Below are 21005 nucleotides of genomic sequence, written 5' to 3'. Positions count from 1 at the left end.
TAACGGATTTTGCTGAGATTAAAGATGTTCCCTCTCTTAGGGGTGTGTTAGAAGACGTTTTTGTGGATATGTGAATGTGGTGTTGCGTGTGCAGTGATATTTGTCTGCCGTGTAATCGAGAAAATAAAGATTTCTATACCTCCATGCGTACGTGGCATTCCGGAGCACACGCAACGCAAGTTTGAGTAGGGCCGGACCAGGCCTATCCTTCACGCGGCCCAGCAGGCTTAGTTGCCTAGCCCACATTTCCTGAGGCGCGAAGGCCCGAGTGAATTGTGTTTGCGGCTTTGCGCTCCAAAAGAGAGGCAAAAGCCATTGTCCATGGAAAAGTTTGCAGATTTGTGTGACATCCCGCTGACGAAAAAGAGAGGATATACTACGTACTACTCCATTTTCTTTCGTACTTGCATATCACGCACATTGGCGATATGAAAACATATGATATGAACACAAGATTCTGTTATGTCAATGGCAGGATATCGTACCTTTCTCTCCATGGGGGCCGATATGAAAACATATGATATTTGAGCGCCATGATCTAATCGGCCCCCACGTAACGATATTTATAACAGGTTTGATGCAACTATGCCTAATAATGCATCATATATAATTTATCATGGGTCTGCTTGGCTGCTTGCTAAAATTCCTGAGCTGCTGCTCCGATCTAGATGGATAAGCTTAAACTGTGGTATGCCTATAGTACAGCAAACAACACCAGTCACCGAATGGTCCAAACTGTCCTAGTGTACGACGTGCACCTTCCGGTCATCAACAAGCCTCATTCCCCATGCGCCGTTGTTCTTGAACAAGAAAGGCAGAAAACACAAAACAAGGTTGTTGTTTCTTGAAATTTGGGGGGATGGGTTGGTAAACACCGGGGTAGAGCTGCCACGATTAAGTCTTTATCACACCGATTTTCTTATGTATATCTCATCGTCTTTCAATAACCCAAGTTCAATCTACACGCACACACACAAAAAGCAAAAAAAAAAAAAAGAAAAGAAAGAAAAAGAAGTTCTCACACTCAGGAGACACCAAACGTGCTAGTATTAGTTAGCGTAATGCTGATTATATTTTATAAAGCTGTACAGGTTATTAGTAATAAAAAATAATCTTAGAGTAAATCTTTTATATATTCGTCTTCAGCGAATTAAAAATCAATGTTAAAAATAAACTTTGCTGAGAAAAACATAAAAAAGCAGCTTTAAAATTAAAAATTAAAATTAAAATCTTGACGATGGCTTATAAACCAATGAGCGAAAGATAAGACTGAAACAGAAGTTGTAAACCGTGCAGAGAATTGACACGCGTAAAACACGCAAGTCCAAGAGAATAGAGGAAGAACCAGAGGGTCACGGATTTATTATTGTCAGGCTTCCATCTCTTACATTACATCCGTAAAGAGTGAGCGTACGTATACGTATGCATGTGCTGTGTAATCAGCAAAAGAAAAGAAGAAGAAAGAAGTTCATGAATCAACTAGGGCTGTGTTTAGATCTAAAGATCCAAACTTCAATCATTTTTCATCACATCAACCTGTCATACACACAACTTTTCAGTCACATTATCTCTAATTTTAACCAAAATCTAAATTTTATGCTGAACTAAACACAGCCTACAAACAAAGCAAAGACTCAGCTTTAACTCAAGTACCAAGTTGTCGTGAGTCACTTGAAGCTTATATGAAGGAAGGGAACTTTTTTGTGAGAGCTTGGACGTCTCACCTCTCTCGATCACGCAGCGTCGCCATCGGCCACCAACCCACGGCCGCGTCGCTCCGACGTGGCATCGGACGTGCGGGGAGCGGTGGTAGTTGGATCAACCGGGGGAGAGATATTTGCCTCATATCCCGGCCCAAGGCCCACCCAACCAACCCCAAGGGACCCCATCGAGTTTAGCCATTTTGCCCCATAAAAGCCCAAAACGCCCCTCACTTCTACTGAAGCAGCCACCACTCGCTTCGTGTTCGGTGAAGGGTAAAATTGGAATACCGTATGTGTTTTTTGCGGCTGGATCCCTGTAGTTTTCAGAATGTGACAGAACCGACCAGCAACCATGCTTGTTTTTGTTTGGTGGAGAGGCTTAAGAAAGTGTCTAGTGCTATCCTATTGCGAGTAGATTTGACTCTTGAGTGGCGTCCTGGGTGAAGCGTTGTAGTTGGTGCCAACTGAAACTTTGGAAGTCTTCCTAGTTCTCTCTAGCGGTATCTGAAAAACCAGCGGGAAAAAAACCCACTCCATGTATAGCTATGTCTAGCTGGCGTGTGGCAGCTCTGTGTATTAGTCTATCTTACAGTTCGCACTGCATCAACAAGGAAAAAAAAGACTAATAGAGGTTACAATTTTGGTTTTGATGTCTAGTTTAAAAGGGTTGTGCTCTATAGACAACTTAGGTCTTATTTTCCATCAGCACGTTTTTCAAACAGTTAAAAGGTAAATTATTTTTACACAAGTTTCTATATACAAGTTGTTTTAAAAAAGCAAATAAATCAATTTTTCAAATTTATAATAGTTAATATTTAATTAATCATGTGTTAATGAGATTTCTCGTTTTTCGTGCCATAAAAATCTATCTCCACTCCTGGAGATCGAACGGGGCCTTAGTATTATTTTCTTCCAATTTTTTTAACTTCTAGTCTATTGTTTTTCACGTGCACGTTTCCAAACGACTAAAATGATGCGTCTTTTATGAAATAAAATTAAAAGAAAGTTGCTTCAAAATTATATTAATATATTGCTAATACTTATGCGCTAATATGTTGTTTCGTTTTACGTGCTAAGGAGAAAGGGTTCTCAATCTATTATGAAGAACACAAACCTTAAAGGTTAGAGCACAAGACAAATTGCTAACCTTTCTTTTCCATTAATGGAAGAGGGAGAAGCCATGCTTCTCTGTTGTAAAAAAGAAAGACAAATTGGTAATGACTCAAAAGGTCCGGATAAGAAAAGGAATGACAAACTACACAAATACCGCATGATAACTGTAGAGCTAAAGAAACATCAAAGATTGAAGGTTTAACATGATGCAAACTTAATTTTGGTCTCACCCTAATGTAGGTATGAGATTTGTTTGGATATCAGCCTAGCTTTTTCTTCAAATGAACGTGCATTCTCATGTGAGTCCAATTTTTATTGGAGTAAGCATTATGCCATCTCCTAAAATATTGACAACGTGTTGGACCTCAAGACAAGAAACCCGCTTCATTGAAACAAAACAGCCTCGTACAACTACAAGTAGTATATAAAGCCTCGCACGGGACCAATCTCCACTTCCGTCCCTCTCCCTCCGCTCGTCCCTGCACACAGAATCCTCCTCCTCTTCCTCCGCGGCGGCGCCGCCGCCGCCGAGTTCTCCATTGATCCGGCGATGGCCGGCAAATCCAATCCCGTCTCCAACAATCAGGAATAATTAAGACCCTGTCGTTGTCGGGTCTGATCGATTTGGAGAGGAGATGGACGCCGGTGTGGGTCTCCGGGCGAAGCCCGGCGCCTGGGCCGGACTCGGAAACCCACGCCGCTCTTCCACGGCGAGGGTTCCGGTGAGGTTCGCGGTGGAGAAGTTCGCTCAGCCGTTGGTTTTGGGCTCTGATCGCCGGAGCTGCGGTGCCAAACTGAAGGTTTCGTGTTCCAGGAAACCGGCAGGTAAGCAGTTCTATTAGTGCCTCTTTAATTAGAGCTTTGCTCTGGATATGGATGTGTGATTTGTCTGTGTCAACGACCAGGACTCTTTGAATTTTCATCTGAAACCGTCGTAAAATTTTTGGTCGTAGCGATGATTTCAGAAAAAAGTAGTTTTGGTCTTAACTGGTTGAAACAATTGTGAGCACGACACGCTTCAGTATTCAGGTGTACACGCGGCAACTGAGGAAGGGACTGAAGGATAGGATCAAAGAAGGAAGATAGGACGACTATGTGAATCCAAAGAACATAAGGGTCTAAATGGAAAATGGCGAAGTTGCAGGGTTACCACTGAAGTTTCTTGGCCTAGTTGTGGAATCAGTATTAGTGGAGGGTGTTGGGACTTATTCGTTCCACATCAGGCATCAGCTGCAAGTAGACATTGAAATGGACATAAACCTAATCATGGAGTGGGTAGATGTTTAATGTATACCAACTTATGTCTCAGAGGTTAAGGAATGTATCATGGGCTTCATTGAAATGTCAATGGTTGATCCAATTCAATGTTAGGGTGTTCTCTTCTTTTGGAACTCAAAAGAGAGCGTTGTTCTTGGTGTACCGCTATTTGGTATAGCAGAAATTCAGAATGAGCATCACCCTATTTTTGCCTCCCTATCCAAGGAAATCCTCCTCATCCAAATTGTCTCTCTATTTTTTTTTTGCATGCTACAGTGAGCTCCCTATATTTGACTCCTTATATCTCGTCCATCTATATTTTATCAATATCTTATACTATAACCCAAATCAATGATGTCATGCAACGTCAAAAAGGGATAAGATGCTCCCACATTTAGGGAGTGATAAGGGACGGATAGAGAATGGGATAGGATATGAGCAAGATAGAGAGTTGGTTGGAGAGTATGCCTTCTTTTATGTGTTAATATGTTATAGTGGCATTTCGCAACACAATCCCTATTTTGTGTCTTTTTAGAGGACCTATTAGTGGTAATTCACTAGCAAGGGAGACAGCTAAAGAGCAGATCGGGCGGTTGTCCGGGCTCCGAGCTACCATCTCCACTACTGAGTACTGACAGTCATCGTCTCATCGATGCCTATAATGTTAAAAACCAGTCGATCACCGGAACGTTATTAGTAACCCGAGCTCAACGGTGGTGCTAGCTCCACCACTGCTAACTAACAAACTTAAATACTCTACACTGGTATATATTTCTGAACAGTACCTAGATATAACTACTACCAATCTGCAAGCAAGAAGAATTTAGCGATTTACAGACTCCAGAGAAGAAAAGATTAATTGTGTGCACAATTGCACTAGGAATTACCTGTCTACCTATTCTAACGAGATGTTATCAATGATCAAGGTATGACATGCATTGTATGGCTTGCAGGTATTGACAAAACCTATTACTCTGCTGATGAAGCTCTTGTTCTAAAGGTTAGGAAATTATGCGTAATTGTGATTTCATTTACATGGAAGCATGTCCATTTGACAAGCTGCAAACTTCCGTTGGTACAAGTATATAACTGATGTCCCTGTTCGCTGCAGCAAAAAGCAGAGGACGTGGTCCCTTATTTGAATGACCGGTGTATTTACTTAGTTGGTTAGTTCTTGCCTTGCTTAAGTGCGTTTCATCATATTGGAACTCTCGTCTAATTCTAATATTCGTACTGTCCAAATAAACAGGAATGATGGGTTCTGGCAAAACTACAGTTGGGAAGATATTAGCTGAAGTATTAGGCTATTCTTTCTTTGACAGGTTTGCATTCGTATGATTGTATCTGATGATGCCAACCTAGAATTTGAAGCAACTTCTGTCCATTATTCAGAAATGTTACTGATGTTTCCTCATTATAGCGATAAGTTGGTTGAGAAGGCAGTTGGCATATCATCTGTTGCTGAAATCTTTCAGCTCCATAGTGAAGCATTCTTCAGAGATAATGAGGTATACGCTTGTTTCTCTAGAGACATGAGACTTATTTCCATTTCTTTTCTTGGTATGAAAAATGAATCAGAATCCAAGCCATTCTCTTCCCATCTTGGTCTAGTAGTGGCGGGTATATAACGATGCTATTCAAGCTCCTGATAAGAAAGTTTTCTGATATCCTCTTGTTTCATTGGACTTCTCAAGAGTGAGGTACTAAGGGATTTGTCGTCAATGCATCGATTAGTTGTTGCAACCGGAGGTGGTGCGGTGATCCGACCAATCAATTGGTACTGGAAGTGATAAACTACCCTGAATTGCTCTTCAAAAGCAATGCTTACTAAGTTTGCTGTGTGAAATTTGCAGGAGTTACATGAAGAAAGGGTCAACAATCTGGTTAGATGTTCCATTGGATGCACTTGCAAGACGAATTGCTGCAGTAGGAACTGCTTCTCGGCCCCTCTTGCATCAAGAATCTGGTGATCCTTATGCAAAGGTAGCCACTCTTGTTTATTATGCTATGTAATTTGGATCTTCGGCATGTGGACAGTGCTAATAACTATTGTTTTTTTTCATACAGGCTTATGCAAAACTGACTGCACTTTTTGAACAAAGAATGGACTCATATGCTAATGCTGATGCCAGGGTTTCACTCGAACGTAGGTTTCAGCACTGCTATGTGTTACCTGAATTTTCATTCTGGTGTATTTTAGCTTTTACTACTAATAATGGACCCAGCAGCTGTGGTGCTTTCATCCGATATTCAGTTGTTAATCCATTGTTTCACAGTATTTAACTATCTAATACCATATTGCAGATATTGCAGTGAAACAAGGACATAGTAATGTGACGACACTTACACCAAGTGCCATTGCTATTGAGGTATTCTTTCCTTGGTCTAATCTGATGTATCGAATTATTCCTGACTAAAAAAATTCAATTTCCACTCCTCCAGGCATTGCTAAAGATGGAGAGCTTTCTTACTGAGAAGGCAATGATCAGAAACTAACCACTTTTGGGTGGTTAAAAGCACATCAACAAACAAAATCTCTTGTTTGTTCTGTTGTATTTATCGCATATACCTAAGGCGTGTTTCTTAGTATAGCATGAACTTGTTAGTCACCCAGTATGAAGGAGGGTGATTTGAGTTTGAACTTGTGTAAATGGATAAGTAATAGCTTTCAATTGAAAGAAAAGTTTGTGTTGTGTTTTGTGCCGATTCCCTGATCTCTTCCTTCCTGACAGATTCAGAAACAAAAGAAATATTTACACAAATCCATCCTCTAAGTCAAATTGCAGTAGTGTCATTGTGATGATCCTTGGTCATCATCAGGGTAAACAGCCGCGGGAGAGAGGTTGGACAGTGCCGACTGAAGTACAGAGATGCTAGGTGAAGGAGGGCACTGATTGAGGGAGGAATTGATCTAAAATGGCCGACCATGGAAAACACCAGAGCTGGAGTTTAGATACTTGTTTAGAATTTAGGGACAACGGATTTATTTATTCATCTTTGCTTGCTTTGCAGAGATTGGTCCCATCCTAATATAGATGCGATAACTTAACCTTTAAGGAACAAAATTTTAAAATAAAAGAAACAAACAATTCAATTTAATATTATTTCTAAAATAAGGAAAATAACATGGTGCTATAGCAACGTCCGTGGTTGTTGTCCACACGCACGAACAGTGCTTATGGAGAGTAATTAATGCCGACACAGCCATGTTGTAATGAAGCATAGAGAAAAGGCTTTATAAGACCACATTCCTTTTTAAAAATATATGTAATACATGATTCCCGAAAAGAACTGTATTGTCACATGAAGAATTACAATTCATTTTTTTTTGAACTAACTACAACTCAAAATTAGTCATGGTGAATAATAAGACGGATCCTGGATTTCTAGCTTAGAAGGCAGTGGTACTATTTGGGGGAAAATTTCTATGAACATTTAGCGCTTTCTCAAAAAAAATTAAATAAAAATATTTCATGTAGCAGAGATTGGAAATGTGTACCTTTATGCTCTATCTTCATATGAATATTCTTCTGATGGTTCTTGCAACAGCGCGAGACAGAAGACGATTAGTTAAATCTGCTGGCAGGAGGAGAAACTGCTGTTGGGACTCTGGTGGAAGCTGCGTTAAGGTGAGCATTACTGCATTAGTGTGAGAGCTCAAAAGCTACAGATCATATTCAACGTCGATCCTGATATACATTTCCATCCTACTTGTATTTCCATATCCTACTTGTATTTCCATTCTTACCTCAGGAATGACAGAAAGTACTGGCAACAACTCTGGTAGAGATCTCATTTCATATAACACAAGAGAAATCTCATCTGTACTATCACCTTCGTTCTCCTCAGTGCTATTGTATCCTGGAATCTGCAAAAAGGATTGCATAGAATGAGGAATCGTAGTACAGTATAAAGACTCAAATAGTACTCCACTACTCCTAGTACATTTTCCAATTTGAGTTCTAATAGGGTAGTTTTGCAAATCCGGGTCATTTATTTGGGAGGTTTGCCGGTATTGTGATTTGCCAGTTAAACATCATTTTGTAAAGATAATGCTACATAGTCGTTTTCTCAATTTAATCCAGAATTCAGTTCTGTATATGCCAAATGCTTTCTTACAATCGTTTATAGCCAGGGGGTCAGGGCATTTTATGCATTTCACCCACACCTACTATAATTAAGAAATGTGAAAAATTGAGAAGTGATCTTTTATTGAAAATTTTACTTACTGGAGATGAATCCTCCTTCTGAGGGACCTTGGACAAAAGTAGGAGAAGGCGATGTAAATTTCTCAAGTTAGTGGCATCCTCATTGTCTAGTGAGGGTGATGGGGATGGAACAGCAAACGGCAATCTGGAGGCTGCAGCAGATGTTGCAGAACTCAATGTAGCAGCTCCAAGTGCATCTAATCCCTGAAAATACAACGCTTGAGAAAGCATAGCTTATGTAACCTATAAAAAAGGTGCCATATATATCAATTCAAGGAAAGATTCATGATGCCAAAGAGAATTCCTTATCTTGTAAACTAAATCAGGATTAATTAGGAACCAAAGGTAGATGAATCACAGGGAGTATTTTATTCCAAAGTTCTCAATTCTTTGAAACAAAATGAATTTCCTGCTTTATTTGCAAAGTCTATATCAATTAGAACTTCCCTGAACACAATTTCTAATTCATATTACCTGCTAGCTGCCTCACTAGTACCCATGGCATAGAACGTGCAAAAATCAGTTATATCTGATTTATGATGAACCGAAAACTCATAAATGAACTGGTTCCCCCCCCCCCCCCCCCATCACTAAGTTCAAGTGCTCTTTTCCATGTGAATAACTATTCAGAACAGTCAGAATGTTGGTTGATAATCAAGATTCAAGCCAACAAACATGAAAACTGCACCTCTAACGAGTTAACTGACCTTAGCAATCTCCTGAAGAAGTAAATCCTTCACGAAGGCACCCTGGAAAGAGAACAAAAAGTTTCAAATGCTCGACCATCGATATCAATCTTGGCTTATTACCTAGAGGGAGTTCAATATTAAAGAATCGTAGTTCACTTTACCTGTTCAGTAAGAGTAAATGACAAGACTTGTTTAATTGCAAATTTGGAACTATCAGTTTCCTCTTGTTGATCCCTGGTCAGGGACTGCTCTGTTCTTGCTCGAAGCGACTGTAACAAGAAAACAAAAGGAGACATTTTCTGAGAAAATGGTTGGAACAGGGTTCATAAAACTGGAAAGGATGCATTTGCTGAAAACCAGTCAGCTTCTACCTGGTTTCTAGATTTTAATCAAAATACCGTCAATCAGCTCTAGAACCAGTCAAGTCAAAATAGGTCATAGAATATTCTAATTATCCATGTCATACCATAGAAATAAAAAAGCAATTATATCATACAATTAAGATCAACAGAACACACTTAAACATGTGGGAAATTAACCAACCTCAGTTAGCAAAGACTCCAAACGGTCAATCTGGAAAGTGCCATCCTATACATTTAGTTGGAGGGAAGATAAAAAGGTTAGTCATGACTGACAGAAGTTCCACTTGCAGTAGAGAATCTTAGACCTGAAACCCAAAGTAAAATTTAAACAATCCTGTATTCCTATTATCTTCTTTGGTTTTGCAAACTTGCTAGCATGGTCACTTGTTTCATCATAATTTATAATTGCCTGAAAATTAAAAGGTTAATTGACCTTATAAAGAAGCGTCTGCAAAGTTGATCGGAGCTTTGGTGAGCTGTCTGTGAGAACTTTTCTTGCAATCCATGGGTATGAACTGCCCAAGACTTTGTAGTTGGGATTGAAGCTGATTGCAATGCCTTCCAAGACAGCAAGGCTGAAAAATAACATCAAAAACCTTTCAAATGTAAAAAACAGCAAGGCAGCATCATCTTTAGACCTCTAGAGTAGTAATTTGCATGTTTGTTGTCCGTTAATAAATATAGTTACTGGTAGAGAGTGATACCTACGCTAGGGAAAACTTATTACCTTCGAATTACAAGAGAGAAGTAAGAAGGTATCTGGAACTTGAATTTATACCTGAAACAAGATTAACTCTAGTTAAGAGCAGTCTTATAGAGAATCAACAGTTTGATATAAACCCCATTTATTTTTGTAAAATAGGGTTTCATAAACTAGATTAGTACATAGTTCGACCAAGATTCCCTGACAGATCTCCAAAGCTTATATTTTGCACCCCTCTGTCAACAGCATTTTGAAATACACCTGAGATATTAAAAACAGGGAATTGTGAGTTGTGCCAAATGGACATATGTTATTATATCATCATTAATGATCCAAAATTAACGTAACAAGGATAGCAGTAGCAGGGTAAAGCGACTTTAAGGTTCAGTAATTTCTTTTCTTAGCATGCTAGCATCCATCTAGATCTGGAGTACCTGTCAATGCTTTTGTCACTTCATCTTTCTGAGCAGTTGGAGGAAGTAAACTGCAGAAATTAAAGATAGGTCAGATATGGGGATACACAGATACCCAGCGCCAACTGGATGTTAGTGCTTATTCTTACCCGAGAGTAACAAAATCTTTTGCTAAACCATCAAAATCACGGTTAACAAGGTGAAGACAGGCTTCAATAAATCCATCACGAAGTTCTTGTCGGAATTCTCCCATCATTCCGAAATCTACATAGAGAACAAAATGTTTCAGATAGTTAAAATGGAACAAGATTCATGTAAAGGGTAGCAAATGAGTAAATTTAGGAACTAACTCATTACCAAGACTAAAAAATCAGAAACATTAAAGGCAGAAACAGAATAACACAATTATTACCTAAATACGCTAGCTTCCCATCAACTGTACGCAAAAGATTTCCAGGATGTGGATCTGCATGGTAAAATCCATATTCCAAAAGCTGAGAAAGTGAGCAGTATACTCCGACCTGTGAGGTAACAATGTCAGCAGATCTATCTGGTCAACGGTGTTACTAATAGTGAGGTACAAGATTTCAATCACTTATATATGCACTGGTCTTACCTCAACCAAATATTGGTCTCTGACTTCTGACAGTTTTTCCCCCTAAAAGACCACAGTATAAGCCAGTAACTAGGGTTGCCTATGCGCTGTTCAAGTTGCTAACGAGTGAATGAGAGTGCAGATTTCACCTCAACCCATTCCATGATAAGGACTCGTCTTCTTGTTTGTTCCAGATACATTTCTGGAACTAGTACATCTCTAAATTTCCCATATAATTCCCTGTTGCAGAAAGGAAGTGCAAAAGGGGTATCCGTGTTATATTTATCCTCGATTCAGCCAAAATGAACAATGCATATTGGTTTAGTGATAGCACTCATGCATAGTCAAGGCGGAGCAACGGATTTAATGTTTCTGTGAACTGGCCCCATGTTAGAACAATATACTTTTCAGAAATTGCAAGGGCTTGTTAAAGTAATAAAAAGTTTATGTCTATTGAACTACAGACTAGTTGAAGTTTCTACAAATTGTAACTTGAATTGTTTCAAGATAATGGATAGTAACAGTGTTCATATTAGACAAAGCAATTCAATTGACTTTTGCTAATAAATGAAGAATGTAACCTGAATTTAAGCCCACTTCTTGCTTCTGCTCTGTAATCCATCTCCTGCATTAAATGTGATTTACCTGTATTCAATGTGTAGCTCTAAGAATATGAACCTTATTTTTAAAATCAGGTAGCTAACTAGCTAAGTGTACATAGAATATTGCAAGTCATAGGACAGACTTGCAAGAAAGGTAATGCTTGTTTCCTTAAAAACAATTCATCAATAATTATTTAACTTTACTATTCATATTCATACGATGATCCTGAATTTCCAACAAGTTCTTCTTTGGCATGTAAATGTGTCGTTCCATTTGTATATATGCAGGCTTCGAATTACAAAATCCTAGTGAAGACATTAAAGAAGATGTGATGGTCTGGAGAGCTGCCGGTATTTTTCAGTTTAGTGAGGAGTAGACCTTTTAGTTGCTGCTTCTGTAAATAGTTTTCCCCTTTGCTTTTTCTCACTTTGTTTCAAGGCTTTTACCTTGACTCGACAGTTTAATGTCGGGATACATGTATTTTACTCCCAATCTTAATGAAATTTGGCCGGCATTCTTCCGCCGACCCGGCAAAAAAAAAAACAAAATCCTAGTGAACTAGGCTTAGAGTTACTACTAGAATAGAATGTTAGCTCAAAAAATCTTCTAACTTTAATTGAATAGTACACTTGACTTCCACTGATCCACAGTCATTTGGATGCTAACCTCCATTTTTTTTTCAGCTTATTGTTATGACAGCCTAATAACACCATTCCTTTCGGATTGTGCTAGTTAATGTTTAATTTTCATACCTATAGCCACATTGATTACTTCAGATGACATGAAAAGATGTGAAATATTTAAAGGGTGAGCATGTGTAGAAAGTTACCCTAAATAAACTTGATGCCCATTCATCTAGTACAGCCTGCATATGAAGTAATCAGATACAAACAGTTATAAATTAAGTATATATAAATAGAATCTCTATGAATAAGATAGTTGAGATTTCTTATTAAATGGTAACTTCCCTTCCTGTTGCGCAATGACCACTTTATTTGATTTCATTGGGAATCTATAGGACTTTAGCATTACCTGAAGATCTGTGTTCAGCTTGCCAGCCTTCCTAGCGACACCAGCAAGGAATCTCAAGATGTAGATATCCAAGGAAATTGCTGCTTGAACTCCAGGTCTTTGTACTTTGACAGCAACAACCTTCCTGTTGGAACGAAGCCTGGCCTGATAAACCTACAATAGTAGAATATGAAATGTTATATCGTCCAGAGATGAAAATATCTGACAATGCACTATACAGAGTATCACTGTCATTTCACCAATTGTTCAACATAACATGGTTGATTAGCAGGGCTGAAACAGTATGCAGTTTTGGGATCCCCATCCTATCGAACAACTCAGAGCATGTTACAGCCAGAATTTGTTTAGTTTAAGTTTAGATGCTTCCAGGTGCTAGCTTTCAAATAAATGAAATTAGTTTTGAATATTACTTTATAAAAGTAAATAAACATTGTGCCGTGCATCGGTTTTAATGCGCACAGTTCAAACATCAACAAGTTGACATGAATCGTACAGTTGAATTTAACTAAGTGCAGCTGACAGGAGACAAGCACACAAGTTTGGTCTGTTTATACAGTTCAAAGTGCAAACAGGTAATCACAAAGTTGCTGAAGAGGTAGATCGAATCTTCAAGACATTACAAAAAAAATAAAACAAACATACCTGCCCAAGAGATGCAGCAGCAACAGGCTCTGGTGATATCTCTGAGAAAATCATGTCCAGTGGCAACCCAAGCTCTGTTTCTATAATGTTAAAAGCAACCTCAGTTGAAAATGGTGCTATACGGTCTTGAAGTAGTGAAAGTTCGTCAAGGTACGCAGGTGGAATCACATCCTGCAACAAATGAGACAGGAGGTGTCCATGGCCCACCAATCATTTAGTAGCAAGAGAATAGCCACTGAGTTGTCTAAACTAGCAACTGATATATTATGCAAGCAGAATAGCACATTCATGCTCCAATAAATGTGACTGTTAAATGGTGCATGACTAACCATTTGCCAGATAACAATTCATCAAAATCATAAGCTAAAGCTCTAAAATAGAAGTGATGAAAATGCAACGACTACTTGGCTGCTGAGGCTCACCGGTCGCGATGAAACTGCCTGTGCAATCTTCACAAATGTCTGCCATCAAAGAGCAGAATGACATACCCATCAATCATCATAACGGTACACGAACGAGCCCATATGTACACAGTACAGGCAAACGGAAGCATACCGGGCCAAGTTCCAATAGTATTCGCCTGAGTTGAGCAGCCCTGATCTGCAGCATCAGCACCGACCAATGCAAAATCAGCTCACGAACAACCCCCCAAAAATGTAGGAATTTAATCAAACAGCAAGCGTGCACGAGATCAAAAGCAAACGTAAAGCATGGCGGACCTCGAACATGTCGTCGGAGCGCTCGTTGACGCGGTCGAGGTATCGCAGCGTAAACCATCGGCCGAAGGAGGTGCCAATCTGCAGTGCCCGCCGGACCACGAGGAGCGGCCTGCGGCGGTAGACGGCGCCGATGCCGGCGAGATCGTAAGCCGTGGGGAGCTCCCCCTCGGTCGCCGCGCCCTCCTCGAAGAGGTACCCGGAGCACCTGGTGAACGCGTCCTCGTCGGAGCTACCAACGCTGTAGATCGCGGCGGAGGCGGAGGCGGAGGCGAGCGGAGGAAGAGGAGGCCGCCGACGACGACGACGACGGCGAGGCGGTGGGACCCGGACGGCGGGCTCGAATCGCCTCGCCGGAGCTGGAGCGGGGAGCGGACGCGGATGGAGCAGAAGCATCTGGAAACGTGGGGATCTCAGGGACTCGAAATTTCGAATGGGGAATCGAGGATTGAAGAGTTTGAGAGCGGATGAACCGGGGAGAAGTGGAAGCTGGAGGGGATTAGCCGATTAGGCGCCAAAAAGAGAGTGGTGGTGGTTTCTAATGGCGTGATTTATTGTGGCGCACCATTTTCCAGGGGGTTCAAAACGCAAAATATCTACTCCCCAACGTGCGGCTCAGATCTTATAGCGAATGCATCGCAAGAGATCACCGGAGGCGCAGCGCGTGACACGTTGACTCAGATCTTGTAGCGAACGCATCGCAAGAGCACCGGAGGCGCAGCGCGTGACACGTTGACAGGAGCTATCGGCGCACAGAATCCAAACCACATTTGAGCCAACTATGAGCTTTTTATAGCTTATCTTATAGTTAGCATGACTATAATAAAGTTATCTCTATTTTTCTTCTCTTCTTATCTATCCACTTAAGTATTTATCTTTGAAAGTTGTGAATAACTAACTCTTGCGTGAGAGCTAATACTCTTCATTTTACAAATTCTCTCTTCTCCACATAAGCTTAATGTATTCATTTTGAAAGTTGTTTTTTTGGTAAGTTGTGACAGATATCACTGCGAGAGCTCACCACGCTCGAGATAAAGAACCGATGTCTCCTTCACCTCTAGCGAGTCCACGGGCGATGTTTGTCTCGCCCACTGGGGCTTCAGGCTCTCCACCCGCCACTCCGCCTCCTTCTCCTCCTCCTTCACGAGCAAGGGAAGATGAAAGCCTTCCTACTCCTCCTACTGCTCAGGCTCGGCCACCGCCACGGTGCTTGATTCAATCTCAAACCCTAATAATCCATAACACTAAAACAGATAGGAAGGAATGAATGGAAAGGGTTGGGTTGGGCTTGGTCTTGGGCTGGGGTTTTGGGGAGGGTGGTTGTATGGGCCGTAGATGTTAACTTGGGCAACAATTACATATCCACTTTTAAGGGAGTGTATTGTGATGTATTCCCATTCTTTTTAAATGTCTTATAAAATTGTTAGTACTGTTTTTTTTCTTTGAGAAACACAATACAAATGCAGACACTCACAATGAACGCATACTCATCCTAATGAACGCACACACGAACACTCTACCCCTATAAGCATATACGGAAGACTAGGATGTCATATCTTAGGATTGACGAAGACACCATGGGCACCTCGCTGTTGTATTTGTTGACAAATACAACAAGTATTTGGGTTAACGCATGATCGGCTAGTATTGCCGATACATAATAGCCGGTGCGTTTGCATCGCCTTGAGATGGCCGATATTGTTATATCGCCCTTAGTTGTTTTGTTGTAATCGGTTGAGGTTTGCCGATGTACATTGGCCGATATTGTTATATCACCCTTAGTTGTTTCATATTTTTATCAATGCTCTTGACATTGTAAAACTAGGGGGGCATATATATATATATATATATATATATATATATATATATATATATATATATATATATATATATATATCACAATACAGTACAAAATTTTTGGCAAAATTTTTGAGCACAACTTATATGTCATATTAATCGGAATGTTTTAGCCGATTACAAAATTATTGAGATAAGTATTGCTGGATAGCCGATATGGCTCTCTGCCTAATTTGTTCTACTTCTTCTATAGCTTGGGCATCTTGAGCATCGGTTCCAGGAATGACCTTCAGAGATTTGGTCATATCAGCAACATTCTTGATAGCCGATTTTAACTTTGCTTTTTGTTCTTCGATAGATTGTGGGAGATCGGCTAACTTCTTGTGCTCTAAATCCAGTTCGGCATTGCATTCTTGAAGTTGTGCTAAGAGTTCAATCTTGCGAGCTTCAAGCCGGTCAATATTGGATTTGATCGGGCCTTCAGATAATTGATCGAGTTTGGCTTTTTCTTCATGAACAAGTTGCCGATTAGCCTAGATTGTTGCTTCAATGTCTTTGTGCTCTCGATGTTCGGCTAATCTCAGCTTGGCCTTTTCCAGTTTAAATTGATGTTGTTCAAGATAAACAGCTGGAGTAAGGATATCGGCTAACTTATCTGGGATTTGAGTTTGGACCTCATGAAGACGAGTCCTAATTGATCCGCAGTCGACTACTAGGCTGTCTAGTGATGATGTCTCTAGCCAATGAGAGATGTCTTCAAGAGTTTTCTTTACGTCATCAGAGAAAGGAGCTAGAGCTTTGCTAGTAGTGTCAACCTCTGTCTCTTCATCAAGATAATCTCTGATATCAAAAGAGAAAAGATCGGCTAAGACCTGCAGTGATGATTTAAAGAGAGTTAGAGATCAAATAGGCATAGCCGATCTGCATATGTTGGTTATAAGAAATTTACTGGGATAGCCGGAGCAGTTGGTTGAACTTCTTCTTCTATGTGATGACTCCCTACAGCCGATGGGGTCCGATCGCTTGATGATTGTTGAATAGGAGGAGGAGGGGAAGGAGGCTGAAAATAGACAAGTGTTATATAAAATCGGCTGAGATTAACTAATGAAAGAATTAAGGCTATTGTACCGGTGGAGCTGGTTTAGATGCCATTGGAGCCGATTTCTTCTTCACAGCAGTCTTCCTTTTCTGCAATTACCAGGTGTGTGAGCAATCGGCCATAAAGTGAGATGATTACAAAAGTGGTTAGAGAAGGTTGCTTACTCTTGTAAAAGGAGTTGGAGCAGAAGGAGTTGGAGGGGTCTGCTTAGGTGAAGCCGATGGTGTTCTTTCAGTATCGCTTACTTCAGTTGCGGCTTGATCAACATCTTCTCTGATTTCTTCTTCATCCAGAGCTTGTTCAATGGATGGATCTAGGGCAGGCAGATCATCAGCTAGTTTAGCTTTCTTTTTGATCTTCTTCTTTAGAGCCGGGGCTGAAGTATCTACATCCGATGATCTGGTTTTCCTTTTCTTGCCGGCATCGGCTGGTTCTCTGATGAGCCCTTGAAGAAGAGCTGAAGTCTTGGGGGCATCATAGCCGATGACAGGAAGAGATGGCCCACCTCCATTAGGAATTAAGCCTAGGGCGTAGGTGATGTCCCTGCCACTGTTGCTTTGTTGCTTTGACGAGGAGGAGAGGATTCTGTTGTCTACAAATCAAGGAAGAGATTAGTTAAGGTAAATCGGCTAAGCAGTTATTCAAATGAAATCAAGTAAAGTCAAAGGCTTACCTGAGGGACAACATCTGGAAAGAGGTCTGTCATGTACATTGAAGCTGGTTGGTGGAATAGATGCAACTTCCATTCACCCCACCATCTATCAAAGTTTTTGCTCCTGAACATTGCTAGCTCTATGTTTTCAATGCTACCCAGAGGGGGTCCTGGAAGGCTGAGCAGCCGATCCATCATCAAAGTTGATGAAATTTCTCCTCGGCATTGGATCTTGTCAGCAAAGAATAAGCCAATTGGGAGTTGGCCCATTCCAAGCTGTCTAGCTGAACTCATTGGGTGATAGAATTCGTCAGAGGCTTGGATGTTTCTTCCTTGATGGATGCCGACTGGAAGAATGCATGGACTGATTGCAGCTGTGAAGACTTCTCTGGATGTTTGGAATCTTTCATGATTAACTTCTTCGAATCTGAAATCTGATGGGAGCTCGAGGTCTGCTGAATCTTCATAGGGAAACCAAACTCGAGCATCTTTTTGAAAGCCTTTATAGCAACTGCAGAAACAATCTTTGAGCAGTTCGGCTGATAACTTTGCTCCAGCATCGGCCGGTGTGGATGCGTATTCTCCATATGACATACATCGGCGATGAGTGCGTTCTTTGTCATCTTCTATAATCGGCTCTAATCTTGGAAATTCAGCTTCTGTGACGGATGGCCGATTAACGACTTTCATGATTATTAGATTCAACCAAGTCTGCAGCAGCCATCATGGTCCACCTGCTCCGACTACTGAGCCGACAGCTAACTTAGCCGAAGCATTATTCAGCATTTGGTACAAGTAGCCGAGGAGGATTTTGCCTAAAGGAAATTGTTTCTTTGCTTCCAAGGCTTCGGCTACGAACTGCCAGTTGGTTGTAGGGCCACAGCTTGATCCACAAAAGAGGAATTTTTCTAGCCACATTAGCAAAAAGGCCACATGTTCTCGAGGGGTGACAGAACCCTGGCCCATGTATGCTGCTACATAGCCTGACCAACCTCCTATGCTCTTGGTTTTGAAGTCGCATTGGTTCTTCATGTTCAGATTCATGGGGTTAGCCGTTGAGGTGACATCCAGACCCGTGATCATAATGATGTCTATGAGAGTTGGGGTCATCGGCCCTTGGTTGAATAAGAAGGCGTTGATGGTGTTGGACCAGAAATAAGAGGTAGCTGCCATTAGAGGTTCATCCTTGGCTGAGTTTGCTATGGTTAGGTCAAGTGCTTGGCCGATTCCGATTTCGTCCCAGTGAACTCTTTTGCTAGCCGACATGCGCTTGAACCATGTAATCCAACTTTTCTCGGGTGAAGTTTTTTCTAGAGACGGCTAAGATTTAAAGGTGTTCTTCCAATGACCTAGATTTGGATTGGACAGTCTGAAAGGAATCCTATTGGTCTCACCGATGATGAACTCAGTGGGGTCGGGTTGCCGACTGGGCCGAGAAAGTAGTGGTTTTCATGCGACAAGCTTGGAATTGCGACTAAATTGGAGAGATGCTACAAGTTCAAAGTAACCGAGAAAAGAAAGCAGTATGAGGCGAGAGAAAACCGATCCAATGATGAAAAGGGGATCTAGCCGATGGTAACTTACCTCAGCGTATTCGGCTGATGATGCGGCAGATGGGCTGGCGGAGGTCGACATCGTCGCAGGCGGAGATCTGGCCGGAGATGAAGTCGCCTGGGGATCGCCTTGCGCGTCGGAGGAATCGCTGGAGAGAGAGAGGGTAAAGTTTCACTTAAGCGGGGAAAACGGAAGTCACGGTGTGAGATTTCTCGGGGATAACGGTTAGTATTTGAAGCGCTAGAGTAACAATCGGGAAAACGGCAGAGTGCGAAACTTGCTCGGAGTCGATACACGGCAAATCCGGAACATTACCAAATATCCCGGACTTGGGGGGCATGTGTTAACGACCAAATTTGGTAATATCAGCATCGGAGATAAGGGTTTTTTCGGAAACAGAGTAAGAATCGGCTGGAGTTCGGATCGGCTACGACTGGGATCGGCTAAGTCTGAGTCGGACTGGTTAAGTGATACAGCCGATTCCGACAATACAACCCGTGTGCGACATTGGGTTCGAGTTGATGTGCTTCAAGATGATTGCCATGCATGGATAGAGTCCTGGGAAGGCAATTGTATCTATTAATTAGGATATTTTATGTAAATTCCTTAGAGATAAATGTGGGCAAAAGTCTGCTGCAAAGACTTGTGGTATCTTAGAGTTTGTTAGAGATAAGAATCGTGTCCAATATGGACATATCTTGTATTTCTTGTGTATAAATAGACCCCGAGCCCTATGTAATGATTAACACACACGTTCAATACAATTTCGGCGCATCGCCACTCTTTTTGCTTTCGTTTTATTTCGACGAGTTATTGCTTTCGGGTTGAGCTGCATCGGTTTCGATCTTCAACAAGAGGTAAAACTTGTTATGGCGGCTTGTGTTCTCGAGATTAGTGCTTCCATCTTTATGATACTCTAATCTTGTTTATGTAATCCGTCAAGTTATCATATATCTTGCATAATCCTTGACAATATCGTCATTTAACCTACAATCGGCTAACATCTGCTAATAGAAGGCAGCCGATTAGGTTAAATAACGATGTTGGCTTAGATTATATGAGATATCCACCACTCTATAAAACATCCAGCGGCTTGATTGTCTAGATATTGTTCTTCTTTTCATACTTAATGCTGTATCAGTTGAGTTTGATCTATTAAGTCGTGCTTAGAATTTCAATCTCTAGCCTGCCTACTGGTTGCCGATTAGGGTAGTATCGGAGTTTCAGCCGATCTTATCTGATCCAATTGCTTTTGTTCCACATGCTCAATTAACATGCTAGATCTGCTCTTCATGTTAAGATCTTGTTGCATTTAAGTATATTAGATTTCTGTTTAGTATATTCTATTTGCTTTAACATCTTAATATAAAGTAGTATCGGAGTATTAGTCGATACACGCTAGATCTATCTGATCGGCTATGCTATGAATATATATAATCTCATTATTAATATATATTTCGATCTAAGTGATTTATACTGTCTCGGCAAGGTGACCGATCTATCCCAATCACTTGATTCAAGTATATATCGATATAAGGATTATATATCATTGATATTTACAGCCGATATGACATCGGCTCAAAGATAAATGATATGTCATCGGCATTTAGCCGATCGGCTATCATTTATGGGTTTAATCACGGTTTCTTTGTCTTTGTTTCTTGTTGATTGCAGAATCAAATCAACTGGCACGCTCATACATCCGAAGGCGAGTTTTGGACCTGTACTAGAGTTAAGCAGATCTCCCAGGCCTCGTGTTTTCTATCAACAGCTGTCGACGAGTACGTCGCCTACCACTGAAAAAATAATTAGTCGTAAATGCGAGCACCCGAGTCAAATATACGATTTGAACCCGAGTAAACTGGTT

The 21005-nt window shown here is 40.9% G+C and overlaps 2 protein-coding genes across 6 annotated transcripts; one reads left to right on the top strand and one right to left on the bottom strand.

The window, feature by feature from the left end:
• Positions 1-1333: 1333 nt before the first annotated feature.
• Positions 1334-14552, bottom strand: LOC4337164 (uncharacterized aarF domain-containing protein kinase At1g71810, chloroplastic). Of its 4 annotated transcripts, none has more exons than XM_066309487.1 (22): positions 14040-14552; positions 13876-13920; positions 13743-13781; positions 13321-13491; positions 12679-12831; positions 12476-12511; positions 11625-11668; positions 11193-11283; positions 11065-11106; positions 10861-10969; positions 10598-10712; positions 10470-10519; positions 10218-10296; positions 10060-10110; positions 9766-9907; positions 9514-9558; positions 9132-9239; positions 8989-9030; positions 8303-8485; positions 7822-7941; positions 7573-7692; positions 1334-1536 (listed from the first exon to the last, which is right to left on the bottom strand). In XM_066309487.1, exons 1-21 carry the CDS (start codon positions 14430-14432, stop codon positions 7588-7590), a joined length of 2163 nt encoding a protein of 720 aa, XP_066165584.1. In that variant the 5' UTR covers positions 14433-14552; the 3' UTR covers positions 1334-1536; positions 7573-7587. The 4 variants fall into 4 exon arrangements, with proteins under 4 accessions (XP_066165584.1, XP_066165585.1, XP_066165586.1 ...); XM_066309488.1 differs by lacking the exon at positions 1334-1536 and adding an exon at positions 6594-6798; XM_066309489.1 differs by lacking the exon at positions 1334-1536 and adding an exon at positions 6709-7015.
• LOC4337165 (shikimate kinase 3, chloroplastic-like) lies at positions 3241-6839 on the top strand. 2 transcript variants are annotated; one of them, NM_001402441.1, is made up of 10 exons: positions 3241-3641; positions 5027-5073; positions 5185-5239; positions 5323-5395; positions 5494-5581; positions 5768-5850; positions 5927-6056; positions 6141-6219; positions 6378-6442; positions 6516-6839. In NM_001402441.1, exons 1-10 carry the CDS (start codon positions 3452-3454, stop codon positions 6567-6569), a joined length of 864 nt encoding a protein of 287 aa, NP_001389370.1. In that variant the 5' UTR covers positions 3241-3451; the 3' UTR covers positions 6570-6839. The 2 variants fall into 2 exon arrangements, 1 of the variants encoding a protein (NP_001389370.1); NR_175263.1 differs by lacking the exon at positions 5768-5850.
• Positions 14553-21005: the final 6453 nt, after the last annotated feature.

The sequence above is a fragment of the Oryza sativa genome, chromosome 4, assembly GCF_034140825.1.
Source record: "Oryza sativa Japonica Group chromosome 4, ASM3414082v1".
Lineage (NCBI taxonomy): Eukaryota > Viridiplantae > Streptophyta > Magnoliopsida > Poales > Poaceae > Oryza > Oryza sativa.
This window is presented reverse-complemented; position numbering and strand designations above follow the sequence as displayed.

Coding starts and splice junctions, on each gene's coding strand:
- LOC4337165 (NM_001402441.1), top strand. CDS start 3,452: ATGGACGCCGGTGTGGGTCTCCGGGCGAAGCCCGGCGCCTGGGCCGGA. Junction 6,057..6,140: donor CTGGTGATCCTTATGCAAAG/GTAGCCACTCTT, acceptor TTTTTCATACAG/GCTTATGCAAAACTGACTGC. Junction 6,220..6,377: donor TGCCAGGGTTTCACTCGAAC/GTAGGTTTCAGC, acceptor ACCATATTGCAG/ATATTGCAGTGAAACAAGGA.
- LOC4337164 (XM_066309487.1), bottom strand. CDS start 14,432: ATGCTTCTGCTCCATCCGCGTCCGCTCCCCGCTCCAGCTCCGGCGAGG. Junction 13,921..14,039: donor GCTCCGACGACATGTTCGAG/GTCCGCCATGCT, acceptor CTGATGCTGCAG/ATCAGGGCTGCTCAACTCAG. Junction 10,520..10,597: donor AAAGATTTTGTTACTCTCGG/GTAAGAATAAGC, acceptor TAATTTCTGCAG/TTTACTTCCTCCAACTGCTC.